The 15,325-nt window shown below is 43.3% G+C and overlaps 2 protein-coding genes and 1 long non-coding RNA gene across 3 annotated transcripts; all 3 read right to left on the bottom strand.

Annotated features, from left to right (window-relative positions):
• Positions 1-2,968: 2,968 nt before the first annotated feature.
• LOC131298638 (uncharacterized) lies at positions 2,969-3,891 on the bottom strand. Its single transcript, XM_058324116.1, has 2 exons — positions 3,718-3,891; positions 2,969-3,619 (listed from the first exon to the last, which is right to left on the bottom strand). Exons 1-2 carry the CDS (start codon positions 3,889-3,891, stop codon positions 2,969-2,971), a joined length of 825 nt encoding a protein of 274 aa, XP_058180099.1.
• Positions 3,892-9,522: 5,631 nt separating this feature from the next.
• LOC131335741 (uncharacterized) lies at positions 9,523-11,670 on the bottom strand. The gene is made up of 2 exons (XR_009202619.1): positions 10,321-11,670; positions 9,523-10,264 (listed from the first exon to the last, which is right to left on the bottom strand). It is a non-coding gene; the product is annotated as an uncharacterized LOC131335741 (long non-coding RNA).
• A 1,351-nt stretch (positions 11,671-13,021) lies between these two features.
• On the bottom strand, positions 13,022-13,516 carry LOC131298637 (uncharacterized). The gene has a single exon (XM_058324115.1). The coding sequence runs from the start codon at positions 13,514-13,516 to the stop codon at positions 13,022-13,024; it is 495 nt and encodes a 164-aa protein (XP_058180098.1).
• Between the last annotated feature and the right edge of the window lie 1,809 nt (positions 13,517-15,325).

The raw sequence follows: 15,325 nt of genomic DNA, 5'->3' as shown, positions 1-15,325 counted from the left end.
GAAGTTACAATTCATCTTCAAAAGCATGATTTACAAAGATGGAAAAGTAACTCTTCTGTAAAAGTTATGGTACATAAGGTATAACGTATGTCTAAATTTCATTATGTCGATTTTTAGTTTTCTAATGCATATTTATGATGCTAGTTACGACTTATACTGTAAAATTTACCTGTTGAACAGGTCATTAGCATGTTACTCATAATTAAAAAAAAATATTATTATTATGTAACCATAATTATTCGTACCAAAATCCATAATACTTGTATCCCAACCAAATATATGCGTACAATATTAAAAATTAAATAATGCTACCCACATATGTTATAACAACACCATAAATTGACATTATCTTACCACAGTGAGTCGTACCAAAATTGGGCCCAAGCCGAGTTGTCTACCACACTTTAAAAAGATGGAAAAGTAACTCTTCTGTAAAAGTTATGGTACACAAGGTATACCGTATGTCTAAATTAAATTATGCCGATTTTTAGTTTTCTAATGCATATTTATGATGCTAGTTACAACTTATACTTTAAAATTTACATATTGAACAGGTCAATAGCATGTTACCCATAATTAAAAAATATTATTATTATGTAACCATAATTATTCGTACCAGAATCCATAATACTTGTACCTCAACCAAATATATGCGTACAATATCAAAAATTAAATAATGCTACCCACAAATGTTATAACAACACCATAAATTGGCATTATTTTACCACAGTGAGTCGTACCAAAAATTCTTTTACTCGTAGATATTTTGTAATAAAATCAAAATATGTTGTACTAGAATCAACAATTGTTATACCCAAGTCAAAAATATTTGTAAAATACCACAAATTATATAAAATAACTACAATTGTTATGACAACACCTAAAATTGTCATTTTCTTATCATAACATGTCTTATCATAAGAAAACATATGTAAGTACGATAACGAAATATATCTTCTAAAATTTGAATCATTCTCTCACATTGCCCATCCATTTGAGGATGATACGCGGTGTTAAACAAGAGATTGGTGCCAAGAGCAGCCTGCAGACTTTGCCAAAAATGCGCGATAAATCTTGGATCTCAATCCGACACGATGGAAACGGGAATTCTATGAAGACGGATAATCTCGTCGGTGTACAAACGACTAAGCGTATCAATTGAGTTCGAAACCTGGATAGGTAAGAAGTGCGCTGACTTGGTCAATCGATCAACTATCACCCAAATGGCATCATGCCCCCTCAGCAACCTTAGTAGTCCGGCAACGAAATCCATAGTCATGTTCTCCCACTTCCATTCGGCCATTGGTAACGGTTGTAACTCCCCGGCAGGTCGTTGATGTTTGGCTTTGACTCGTTGACACATAAGGCATTTGGATACGAAGACAACGGCGTCCCTCTTCATTCCCGGCCACCAAAACTGTCTACGCAAGTCATGATACATTTTTGTTCCCCCCGGATGCACGGCTAACGGCAAACGGTGAAATTCTCTCAAAATTTCCTCCCGATACGAAATGGGTATGAACAATTTTCCTTGGTATCGCAAACTTTGATCGGCATGAATCATCCACCCCTCTCGAGCATTTCCACTAAGGAATTTGGTGCGAAACTCCTCCGCTTCTCCATCTTGTTGTTAAGCCTCAACTACTCGAGTCGACAAGGTTGATTGAACAGTCAAGTTACACAAAGTAACTCCATCTTGAACCTCTTCAAAATGTAACGCATAAGAGCCTAAATCGTTCATCGTTTTCCACTCGTGGATGGCCAAACTCGCAAGGTGTGTCAATTTTCTACTCAACGCGTCCGCTACAACGTTCACCTTTCCCGGGTGATATTGTAACTCAAAGTCATAGTCTTCTAAGTGTTCCATCCAACGGCGTTGACGTATATTGAGTTCTTTCTGTGAGAACAAGTACTTTAGACTCTTGTGATCGGAAAAGACTTCGAACCTTTCCCCGTAAAGATAATGACGCCAACTCTTCAAGGCAAAGACGATAGCCGCAAGTTCTAAGTCATGGGTAGGGTAATTTCGCTCGTGAGTTTTCAGTTGCCGCGATCCATACGCTACCACTCGCCCCAATCACATCAACACGCAGCTCAATCCCTCTTTCGAAGCGTCACAATACACGGAGTAACCGACTCCCCGTTCGGGCATGACCAAAACCGGTGCGGTAGTCAATCTTCTCTTCAATTCCTCAAAGGCTTTCTCACACGCGTCACTCCAAACAAAACGAGTCCTCTTACGAGTCGACCTAGTCATCGGAGCCGCCAAATGAGAGAAATCAAGGACAAAACGACGATAGTAACCGGCCAAACCCAAGAAACTACGAATCTCGAATACACTATTCGGTTGTTGCCGATTCATTACGGACTCTATCTTCCCCGGATCAATGGACACCCCATCCTTCGACACAACGTGACCCAAAAACTTGACTTCGGACAACCAAAATTCGCACTTACTAAGCTTGGCATACAAACGGTGTTCTCTTAAGAGTTCAAGAACGATAGAAAGGTGAGATTGGTGCTCCTTCTCCGAAGGTGAGTAAATAAGGATATCGTCCACAAAAACGACTACGAAACGATCAAGATAGGCACGAAAAATGCGGTTCATTAAATCCATGAAAGTCGCCGGTGCGTTCGTCAATCCAAAGGGCATAACAACGAATTCATAGTGGCCATAACAAGTACGAAAAGCAGTTTTAGAAATGTCTTCCCTCTGAACCCTCGATTGATGGTAACCAAGCCTCAAGTCAATCTTGGAAAATCAAGTTGCGCCTCGAAGTTGGTCAAACAAATCGTTGATTCTAGGCATTGGATACTTATTCTTAATGGTGACGCGATTCAACTTATGATAATCGATACATAGATGAAGCGACCCATCTTTCTTCTAAGCAAACAATGCCGGTGCTCCCTATGGTGACGTACTTGGATGGATAAACCCCAAATCTTCCAATTCCTGTAATTGAATCTTCTATTCTCTCAACTCGGTAGGCGCGAAACGATAAGAAGGTACGAAAATAGGAATGGTGCCAGGAAGTAAATCGATAGAAAATTCAATTTCTCTCTCGAGTGGTAAACCGGGTAACTCCTTCGGAAACACGTCCGAAAAGTCGCAAACGACAAGGGGTAATTCCCCACGTGCGGATACATCCTCATCTAAGGCCAAACTCGCTAACAAGGCATACACCGACTCTTGCTCCCGAGACCCACACAAATACGGCTCTAACGGTTCCCGACGCTCCCTGAAGAACTCAGAACAAGAACCCCCATGTGGACAAATACGAACCCGGTGCCTGAAGCAATCTATGGTAGCGTGAAATGTAAATAGCCAATCCATGCCCAAAATGAGGTCGAACCCTGACATATTCAACACAATGAAGTCAAAGGTAAAACGATGATCTCGAATAATGAGCTCACAATCTCGGCAAATACGATTTAATGGCGATCTACCTCCTATAGGTGTCTCAACGATCAACGGAGGCCTAATATTCTCAATTTCCAATTCCAAAGTACAAGCAAAAGATGTAGCAATGAATGAATGTGATGCTCCGGAATTAAATAATACTCTATCAAAGGAGTTAAACAATAGAAATGTACCCCTCACAACTGAAGTTTCCGGGGCCTAAGAAGTGACAGGAGGTGGTGGTGGCAGAGTAGCATAAGTGATAGCAAAGGCCCTACCCTAAGTCATCTGACCCTGAACGTGTCCACCCCGCTAACCGGAGCTCTGAGTAGGTGTCGAAGAACTCGCTCTTCTTTCGACCTAAGATCCCTGAGCTGACGTGGTCTAACGAAAGTGAGGCTGCTGCTGCCTCTGAGTACCCCGAAATGATTTCCGACCAAAACTTTGACCACCCTTCGGCTACCGCACCGAACTAAACTGAAGGTCCCCATGGCTAGACTTGCCCAATATGGCGGTCACTTCCGCCAGTTTTGAAAGGATGGTAATTGTCGGACTGACCGCTTTCACATTCTACATTCCAGGTCGTATTCTCCGCCAACTAGGCATGAGTCAAGGGCTGTACCGAGCCGGGTTGAAACTTTCCACACTCCCGCACTCAATGCTCAAAATCTTCTTGGATATCAACACAATTGGGGTATGAGGCAACTCGGGGGAGCAGATCCAGAATTCAACACAGAGCTCCCATGTCGCTACAAAATATGGCTGCAAAAAGAAGTTGCAAGACGGCAAAACATTGATTGACTCCTGACAGACTCTGATGACTTAGAATAAACCGTGAGCCTGTTGAGGCCTCTAGCACTTTATTCTGTTTTTATGCTTAAATGTTTTAAGACTTTGCTCAGCTGTGTAATAAAAGTAGTAGTTTCAATAAAAGTGAAAGATGAAGGGTTCATCCCTTTTGATTCAAACGTTGAATACCACATTGCTTTGATTGCCGAAATACACCCCATAATGGCAAACCATGGATCAAGTTGATTGATTGTGACCGAATCTCACAGAGAGATTGCCTACGTATCCATTTTCAAGGAATCAGGTCGCACGTAGTTCAGGCTAAGGTTCACTCGAGCATTTTACCTAGGGGTGGGCAACAGGTAATTTCGTGTCATTTTCTGGTTATGTATGAAAATCTTATTTATGAAATCCCAGAATATTTTTCAACTCATCAAATCTTTCATGTCATGTTCGGGTCGTGTCGCGTTCGGGTCATGTTGTCATGTCAAAAAGTCCTACTTTTTGCCAAATTTTTATTTTTTTTAGTTGACAGTTCATCAAACTAATGTCCAATGTATAAAATTACCCAAAAAAATATTTATTTTTAGCTCAATTATATGAATTTATTTTGTTTTTCGTGTTAGGCATGCCCACCCCTAATTTTACCTCTCCTTTTACGCTCTAAATTTTGCCTAGAACCGCCTCTTCAGATTTTCGGTCTAGCGAGCTTTTATCATGCCTATTTATTTTTGCCTAAACCGCCTCCTTAGGTTTTCGGTCTAGCAGGCTTGCTCTAACTTTTGCTTGAAACCACCCACCCTTATGGTTTTCAGTCCAACGAGCTTCTCTCAAGGATAGTAACGTTTAAGTTGATCTAAGTTAACCAAAGTGGCAAATTCAATGCCGTCGAGGTCTATAAGCTGAGCTACTCCCCGAGAGAGGATGGTCTTGATAATGTAAGGCCCAGAGCACTTCGGACGGAATTTACCACGAGGATCGAACATAGGCGCCCGGATTTCCTTTGTAACCATGTCCCTTTCGACCAAGTCTCGAGACTTCACCTTCTTGTTGAACGCGCGAGCGATTCTTTGCTGATACCCCTGAACATGGTACAAGGCACGGAGCCTCCTCTCATCAAAGAGCATGAGTTCAACGAACATCTCGCTGAGCCATTTGGATTCCATGAGTCCACATTCTACCATGACCCTCAATGACGGTACCTCGAGCTCGATGGGGAGTACTGCTTCCATCCTGTAAATTAAAGAATAGGGTGTTGCCCCTGTTGATGTTCGAATTGACGTTCGATACCGCCAAAGCGCTAGAGGTAGTTGCTCATGCCAGTCCCGGGCGGATTCAGCAGACTTCTTGATGATTGTCTCAACGTTCTTGTTTGCCGCTTCGACGGTTCTTTTCGTTTGTGGGTGATAGACCGTTAAATGATGGATCTGAATCTTGAATTCTTTGAAGAGTTCCAAAACCCTGCCTTTGAAATAAGTCCCATTGTCTGACACAAATGCCTGAGGGACACCGTATCGATAGATGATGTTCTTTTGATAAAGTGAGCAACTTGAATTGTAGTTAGGGTTTTGTAAGATTCGGCCTCCACCCACTTGGTGAAGTTATCTATCGCCACAAAAATGAACCTGTGACCATTCGAAGCAGACGGTCTGATCATGCCGATGATATCAATGCCCCACATGGAGAAAGGCCAAGGTGAAGTCGTGCCAAAAAGATTGGACGGAGGAACGTGCATAAGATTGACATGGATCTGGCACTTGTGACAGCGCCATACGTAATCTACGCACTGAGCTTCCATAATAGACCAGAAGTAACCCTGCCATAAGATCTTCCTAGCAAGCATGACACCGCTCATATAAGGAGCATAGACTCTTTCATGAATCTCTTCCATAATCCTTGTCGCCTCTGCGCCATTAACACATAGCTTGTGCATTCCACAGTGAGACCTCTTGTACAACTTTCCTCCACAGATGATGTATTGGGCCGCTAATCTTCGTAGTGCAATTTGATCCTTTTTCAAGGCCTCAGCTGGATACATGCCACTCTTGACAAAGTTCCATATGTTGTGGTACCAGGGTAGGCCATCATTAACATCATCGATGGCGTTGACGTACTGATATGCAAGAAAGTCCTTCTGGTCAATCAGGATGGGGCATAGCTTGACACCTAACGGGAGCTCAACCATGGAGGCCAAAGTCGCTAAAGTATCAGCGAACTGGTTCTTCAACCGAGGGATATAAGTGAAGGTCACCTTGTTGAAATAAGGAATCAATTCTTCTAAATCCTGATGACAAGGCTTCAGCTTCTCTTCACGGACTTTCCAGTCCCCATTGGCTTGAGAGACTACAACATTAGTATCCCCAATAACTTTGAGCTTTTCAACACCAAGTGTAAGCGCAGCCTCCATACCAACAATACATGCCTCATACTCAGCTTGGTTGTTTGTGACATTGAAATTGAGTTTGAATGCAAGCGGAATATGAGAGCCATTAGACGTGATCAGCAACACCCGGATCCCAAAACCTTTCTGGTTGGCTGACTCGTCAAAGTAGAGCATCCAAACATCTTCAACAACTGTCAAAACCTATTCATCTGGAAATACAAAGTCAGAGTCCTCTGGTCCATCAACGGGGTGATCGGCGAGAAATTCTGCAACTGCACGTCCTTTGACTAACTTTCTTGTGACGTACTCAAGATCGAATTCCTCCAACAAAAGCAACCAGCGCGCTAATTTACTAGTGCGTGCAGGTTTCTCAAACAGATACTTGAGAGGATCCATTCGAGAAATCAGCTTCACAGGGTAAGCCAACATGTAGTGCCTAAGCTTTTTGGAAGCCCATACAAGAGCCCAACACATTTTTTCAAGAGCGGTTTAGCGTTCTTCACATCCGACCATTTTCTGGCTCAAATAATAAATGGCCTTCTCAACTCCTTTGTCTCCTTCTTAAGCCAGCAAGCATCCCATGGAAGACGGGGTTACAAACAGGTAGAGAATCAAAGGCTTCCCAGGCGCAGGTGGCATCAAAACCGGTGGGTTCTGCAAATACTTGTGATGGAAAGGAAAGCGGCTTGACACTTCTCTGTCCGTGTGAAGGGAAGATCCTTCTTGAGTAGACGAAACATCGGCTCACAAGTTAAAGTTAACTTGGCGATGAATCTGCTAATGAACTGTACTTTCCTCAAAAAGCTCCGCACTCCCTTTTCAGACTCTGGTGGCTTCATCTCGAGAATTGCCTTGATCTTCGATGGGTCAACCTCTATTCCTCTAGAAGCGATCAAAAAGCTGAGCATCTTACCTGCTGTGACTCTGAAAGTGCACTTCTGCGGATTGAGGTGCATCTGATACTTACGGAGTCGCTCGAAGAACTTCCTAAGCACAGGATTGTGGCCTTCACGAGTTTTTAACTTGGCAATCATGTCATCCACGTAGACTTCAACTTCTTTGTGGATCATATCGTGTAAAATGGCCGTGGCTGCTCATTGATAAGTAGGACCAGCGTTCTTCAACCTAAACGACATGACCAAATAATAGTAGGTTCCCCACTCGATGATGAAAGTTGTTTTCTCACGGTCCTCCGGTGCCATGAGAATTTGGTTGTAACTCGAGAATCCATCCATGAATGAAAGCATATCATGTCCCGCTGTATTATCCACAAGCACATTAATGTGAGGCAAGGGAAAATCATCTTTGGGGCTTGCTTTGTTCAAGTCCCTGAAATTGACACATACTCAGATCTGTCCATTCTTTTTAGAAATAGGAACAATGTTGGCACCCAAGTAGGGTATTGAGAAACCGTGAGAAAACCAGCGTCAATCTGCTTGGTGACCTTGTCCTTGTTTTTCTGCACCCAATCTGGCCTCATCCGCCGTAGTTTTTGTTTCGCAGGTTTAGCATCCGGCAGTAGGGGGATTCGATACTCCACTATCTTAGGGTCAATACCAGGCATGTCTTGATGAGACCATGCGAAGATATCGCCAAATTCCGAGAGCAGCTCGTTGAAATCACGATATTCCTCTAGGGATAACGTGGAGCCCACTTGAACCATTCGAGGATCACCCTCATCTTTCAAGTTTATAGAAATTACTTCTTCTTTTAATGGCTGAGCATGCCTTTCATCTTCCGTCTCGATGAGGGCACGAATTTCCTTGGGAATATCCCCATCGAAATCTATCCCTTCATTGTCAGGGTCGACACAGTTTATCTATAAGTCATCAAAGTAGTCAGAAGCAGATTCTTTCATTTCATAAGACCCTTCAGGGTTGCCAAGTACAGCGGAATCAAACTTGAAATAAAAGCTATGACGTGGAGGGCCAAGAGGAACAAACTCCGACTCAGAGCTAGATTAGACTCAGATGACTCAACAGACTCTGTGTCAAACTCAGACTTAGATGTGTCATCAATGCAAGTAAGGTGCGGTTTGAAAATATAATTTTTAATACTACCCTTGGCTTCCACAATGAGAGGGGTAGGATCCTCGAGGGTGTCGGGCCTGAGCATGAGCACTTCGGCCTCTTCAGCTGCTTCGGCAAAACTCACTTGGGAGAACTCCTGGAATAGCAGTTCTAAGTTCCCTTGATCAAATGATCCTAGCCAGCCAGTCTTCACCTTAACCTAGCCTAGCTTCCTCTTGAATTCTGCCTTTGCCGGCTCCTCATCACTGTCTGACCAGGTGTCTGCAACAGAAATCTCAAAACCAGGTAGCAGCTCCGCATTCTTGGAATCCACAAAAGGTTCAGCCTATCCTATATAAGCAGCATTTCCCCCTTCTCGCACGAAGTAGCTATCTGGATGACCATAAAGGGTTCGAGGTTTTCCCGTACCTTTCCCTTTTTTGGCATCTTTGGCAAGGGCAACATACCCTAAACCAAAGCGGCCCTCAGTGGAAGGAAAGACAGGGAACTCAAGGATTGCTGGTTAATTCCAAGTCCTAAACCAGACATATATGACATCCTCCTCATTATGTCAAAAGCAACAGAGCATATAATGAAGTCATCGTCCATATTGATGGCAAGTACTGAGCCAGATGTATCGAAAGAGAATCCTCTAAGATTGACGTCTTCTTCGCCATGGTTGACTCCCAAAACAAGAGAACCATCTTCCTTATGCGGACGAATACCAAAGTCCCTGCAGATAGTTAGCATACCGGAGGGTAAACCAAGCATGACCTTTTGATGGAGAGTAGAAAGCACAGCCATGATATCTGACCTATGGAGCCTGTCACGACCCTGACCCGCCCCTTGAGGTCTTAATCATGACAAATGCCAGTGATTTCTCACTACGGCCAAATCACAAATCAAATATCATCTAAGCAAGCGATAGTCAAAAGGGGCTAAACATAACAGCGGAAGTAAAAGTTAACTTTTATTAATAACAAACCAAAGTCTTACATAGGTTTACAAACCAAAAGGGTAAACCTCTCAGAGCTGCGCTTACCTACAAATTTACAAACTAAACAAATCATACACAAAGCTAAGTGACCATGAAGCATAACTTCCTTTTCCAAATATACAACACATCTCAAAAGTAAACACTCTGCCACACTACGCGTCGCTTCCTGAAAGGTGAAAAAGAAAATACATAAGCCAAAGCTCGTGTGAATGATTAATACTTAACTCACATGCCTTCCATGGACAATGCAAAATAATTTGATAATTTTTCAAAACAAAGACCTCAAAACCATAAGCCAAATATAATGCACATTCCGCTATTCAAAATTCAAAAGCTACCGGGCGTCCCCAGTAGTGGATAAGCCAGACGTCTACGCATTATCCCAAAACACACACCAACCTCAAACACCCTTGCTAGCCATTAAGCCGTCCCCTAGCAAGACCGGACGTTGGGAATGCCATTAAATAGATTCGCAAATATTTCACAAATAAGTCCACCTTTCATTGTTATCCATGGAGTACATAATTTATAAAACATGTTCAAATAAGCTCGATAAGGAAAACAAGTTCAAAACCATGTGTTTAAGTATTAAATCACTCACCTCGATCCGCGTGACGACTCGAACTTCCTAGAACATTCAATCAAATGGAAACATGTTTAGACAATACTCAATGATTCTATTTATGCTCAATACAATGCCCTAAAAGTGTTTATTTTTCTCTAAGTATCAAACAACATCAACGTCAATACACCAATAATGCATATCTCTTATACACCACAAGTTCTCTTTAATCCAACACCTAATCATCTAAATCAATCCATTGTATCCCCACATGTCAAATTGGCAAAGTTAATCCTTTACATTAGACTATATCCAATTAAACAACACTAATTCAAGGACGACACTTGAACCATTGAAAAGTATACTTCTTTTTCTTCGATCCATAGGTCATACATCAAAAACGGAGTTCGGATAACCTTACTATGGCTTTGCGATTATAGCTCAGCGTAGCAGTGAAACTGGTGCAAAGCAGAATTTGGGTCAGTTTTGTGTGCAAATCTGTTATCGCTCGGACATACCCATGATGCATGGGATGTATTGTTGGAAAGCTTTATATGTCTAGTTTCTAACAAAACAAATGGTGCATCATTTCGAGTCCCGAGCTAGAAGTTATGGCCATTTTACCAAAGTCCGCCGGTGCTGTCAGATTCTACGCGGAAATAAGTAAAATTGATTGAAAAATCATAAATCTCTCATCTTAAACCCAAAAATAGTGAAACCAAAGCCAAAAGTTGCACAACTACAAGCCCTACGCTCAGTAAAAATCCCAGGTTCAAAAACAAGAGGAGATTAACCCAACAATCAAAAGAAAAACAGTTTCGCAATCATTTTCGCACCTATCAACCAACCCAGCTTTAGAAATTCACCAAAAATTGTATACTTAACCAAATTAATTGATTCCAACGCCAATCTCTTCTTAACTTAAATATGCAGCTCCTGTAAAAGACCCAATGCCACCAAATTGTTCATCATGCCCAGAAAGTTAAAAGAAGACAGCCACGCACAGATTCGCGTATCCAGGAAACAGCCGATATTCAAAAATCCATAACTAATTGTGTGATTATCGGTTTTGCATGATCTTGGTACCGAAATCTTCGTATTGAAACGTACTTTAACAGTTATGAAGACACAAAAAATTGATTCCTAGCAGAAGAGCCCCAAAATGACAGATTACCAGAACCCACGAAATTTTCAGCATATACCAGATTTGTTCAAGACTCAAAATAAATGATCAAACTTGATTCTCGTACATTAAACAAACACTTAACACATATAAAGAAGGCAGGAGATCCCTACCTCGAAGGTTGAAATTAAAACCCCAAGAATCTCCGGGCAAAACCTCTCCCGAAAACACCTCCTCCGAGCTTTCCAACGCAATCAAAGGCTAGAACTCGACTCTAGGAGAAGAATACTCCAAGATCCCTTAGTTAATTTGAGATTTGGGGAAGAAATTTGATGAGAAAGAGATAGAGAGAGAAGCCGAGGGAGAGATGAGAGAGTGGCGTGGGTGTGTGTTGTGTTTACTGTGAGAGAAAAGAGAGAATTATAATTGAGGAGAAAATTATCTCCTACACCCACACATTCATCTATCACATGCCATACACTCACATATTTCACAATTGCATCGAATTTTCAACTTCTTGCACATCAATCCCCAATTCATTATCCACCATAATAATCAATTCTTTTAAAAAGGGTCCTCTAATATCCCCAACATTAAAAATAAAAAGGTTTTTAATACGGGTCTCTACAGAGCCAAGGTCTGCCTAGTAGCAGATTGAGAGTAAAGGGGATGTCCACAACATGGAATTCAACATCCATCTCAAAACCCTTAGCATCGAGTTTGAAAAGTAGAGTTCCTTCGATAACACTACGAGTGCCATCATATGCCTTAACGGCCAAGTTTGAAGACACGAGGTCCTTTTTAGTAAGTCCCATAAGATAAGCCACCCTAAGAGGGCAAACGTTGATCGATGAACCATTGTCGAGGAGGACAATCGAAACCCAAAGTCCTCGGCACTTGATGGTGATATGAAGGGGGTGGTTGTGATCAAAACCTTCAACAGGTATCACCCAGGAACCGGCTCGCACGGGTAGGGTGAATAAGCCGAGCGGCCAAACAGGGGCGCCGGTGAAGCTGACGAGCGGAGTGGTAACAGTCTGAAGCTATTCAGGGGTGAGTCCGAGGCTTTTAAACGTTGAATAGAACATTACCTTAGCCGAGCTTCCTTGGTCAATTAATACCCGTTGTACAGTTGATTGGGCAATAGTAATGGTGACCACAAGAGCGTCTGTATGAGGTAGTTGCACTCCAATGAAATCCTTGGAAGTAAAGGTTATGGGGCCTTCGAGGCTCAGATCACCCATTTTCATTTCGTCGAAGTATCAATATTGCATACCGATAATGCAGCGACGGCTTTATTAATCTCGGATTGAAGCTCGGCCACCCGTCCTTCGAATACAAGGCCCTGGATAACCCCACCATGTTTCCTATGATTGGTGGAAGAGGGGGAAGCGGATTCCTCCGAGTATCAATCCATGGATTGAGATGCCCTGCTGCAGCAAGCTCCTCCAAATGTCGTTTGAACGGTTGGCATTGTGTTGTATAATGCCCACACTCTTTGTGGTACGAGCACATCCCGGGCCCATTTCCTACTGTGCCCATGAATCCTATTGGCCAAACGAAGAACAGTAGTTGGCCTATAATGCTTATAAGTTTATAAATAGGCTCCGTGAATATGGTTCATTCAGCCACGAATTCGTCCAGCCGCGGTTCTCGTTTTGGTTGTTGCCACGGTTGTTGTTGTTGAGGGTGTTAGGGCGGTCGGTTTTCGCCATTTTATTTGTTCGGACCTTGGTTATTGCTGTTTAGGCCTCGTCCCTACCCTACGTTGGCCACCTGTTTTTTAACTGCAACTGGTGCCTTGGAAGATTCAGGGGTCTTTGAAACGTTGCGCTCGGCAACTGCTTCCTCGTGAACGCAATCTTTTTCAATGATCACCATCAACTTTCCCATTGTCTTTGGCGGGTTTCGGGAGAGATCTCGAAACATCGCAGAAGTAGGATTTAGTCCATTCATGAACGACTCGGTTGCGATCCCTTGATCACAATCTGGGATTAGATTGTACACCTCCCAATACCGCTCAGTGTAAAGCCGAAGAGTCTTTCCCGCTGCTCTTCTCGTGTTCACGAGCATAGATAACGTCTTTCGCTGGACGTTGCTCGTTACAAATCGCTTAGTGAACTCCAACTCCAGTTCATTAAAGCATGTGATGGACTTGGGCTTCAGCTGATTGTACCAGAGCATGATTGGCTCGCTCAACGTAAGGGGAAAGATCTTGCACATGAGCGCGTCAGAGAAATTGTGGAGGCTCATAGTTTGTCAGAAGCGGTAGATGAACGCGATTGCGTCCTCCTTTTCTTCATAACGCTTGAGTTTCGGCATGGTGAATCGTTCGGGGGGCCTCTCATGTTGAATTGCGTCAACGAAGAGGGAAGCCTTTGCCTTCCCGAGCTTAAAATTGTCTTCGGGAATGGGATTTGGTTGAGCGACCTGAGGTGGAATTGCAATACGTGGCTCGGGAACCCTTCTATGCTCTCGGTGATGACGTCGAGGGTGTTCGATCCTTTCCCGACGCCGCTGTCTGGGGCTTCTCCTCTAAAGTCTGGCAGACGAGCATGGTGAGGCATGGCACCTTCATCAACGGGCTGATACACGATCGGTAGGCTCGTGAATTAATCATATAAAACAAGCGTATTGCCATGCTCAGAACGTCCATCCCACTTGTCGTTCGGCGGTGATCTTGAGAATTGATTGAATGTCGTTTCTCATGATGATGTTCGGAATTGGATTGTTACGATTGCTCGAGATATTCTCCCATATGTGTGCGCCGAGGCGGGTTATTCAAGTTCATGAGCTGCTTCTCTTTTCTTGGTCCAGCATCTCGTCGTGGGTGGTGTTACGTTCGGCCTCCTGCCCTATTGGTACCAGCTGTCGAACTTGTAGCAGAGGACCTCGAGCTCTCTGCTCGGATGAGGCTTGCTAGGCGCGGGCATGAGCTTGTTGGTTGAGGTCCTGGGTCTCGTTCCAGACGTTCTAAAACGGTTCGACACTCGGAAGTTGCTAAGTCAGTTGTTTGCGTAGGGCGTGATCTCCTGCTTCGTTTATGGATTTTCCTCGATTGACTTGGTTCGGCATGATGGACGCAGGTTGGTGTGGCAACCACGCCACCATCCCGATCCTCTAGCCATTGTTGGAGCATGGCTATAACCGCCGCCTGGCGTTTTTGCTCTTCTAGGGCAATATCTAACTCAGTTTGAGGGAACGAAAGTTGTCGAGAGACTGGTGGGGCAGTCCTCGAGGTTTGATTGGGTTCAATATTGAGAGATCCATACCCTGCAAGCCCGAGGGTGAAGTTTTCTGGACCTGGAGGTGGAAGACGATGGGCCATGTGTTTGGAGTTGAAGAAAGAAGGAGAAAAAAGGATAAGACCAGGTGTGGAAATCAATTCCACTTTTTGCTAGGAAGAAGTATGAAGAACACTTTTCCCCAGCGGAGTTGCCAATTGTGGGGGGTTGATTTTATCGTGATCTTCTTGAACCTTTTTCTCTCTTTGATGGACTGTGAAGTGCTGAGCTGATCTTTATGTACCTGCAGAACCGGAGGGGGATGTTCCTCCGGGAAGAAGCTCTGAAAAACAAGTCAGTAAGTGGAGGAGAAAGAAGTTTGGTAAGAAATTTGCTAGGGGAGAGAAAAGAGTAGTTGAGAGAAAATGATCTGATCTTTGCCCTAGAAAGGGCACTCTTCTATTTATAGGCAAAGATGTAGAGTGCTGCGCAACCCACGTGCTTTGACACATTCGGATGACGTCACATGTCAGGAGCATTTAATGAACGCCACTTCTTGGAGATTGCAGAGCCGCGTTTGTCAATGTTAGACAAGTTACTTCAATCAGAGATGTCACCTCGATTATTATAAAAGACAACCCACATATTATCAGAAGCTTCTAGAAGATTCCACAAAGGTGGTGCCGAACGCTATCCCGAGCAAACACATTACCAGACGCTTAAAGTCCTACAGAGCGTAAACATCTTCCAATGAGCAATAGAAAGTTTATCGAGTAAAAAGGACCTCACCGAGTGATGAAAATACTTCCCAAGCAAAGCTAGTATCAAACGTCTGGTT

This window comes from Rhododendron vialii, chromosome 8a, assembly GCF_030253575.1.
Source record: "Rhododendron vialii isolate Sample 1 chromosome 8a, ASM3025357v1".
In the NCBI taxonomy this organism is placed as follows: Eukaryota; Viridiplantae; Streptophyta; class Magnoliopsida; order Ericales; family Ericaceae; genus Rhododendron; species Rhododendron vialii.
The sequence above is the reverse complement of the archived record's forward strand: the minus strand, read 5'-3'. Positions and strand labels throughout refer to the sequence as shown.

Excerpts from the sequence above, each read along its gene's own strand:
- LOC131298637 (XM_058324115.1), bottom strand. The coding sequence starts at position 13,516 with ATGAGCCTCCACAATTTCTCTGACGCGCTCATGTGCAAGATCTTTCCC.
- LOC131298638 (XM_058324116.1), bottom strand. The coding sequence starts at position 3,891 with ATGGGGACCTTCAGTTTAGTTCGGTGCGGTAGCCGAAGGGTGGTCAAA. Across the intron at positions 3,620-3,717 it reads GACACCTACTCAGAGCTCCG|GCCCCGGAAACTTCAGTTGT; the intron begins GTTAGCGGGGTG and ends GTCACTTCTTAG.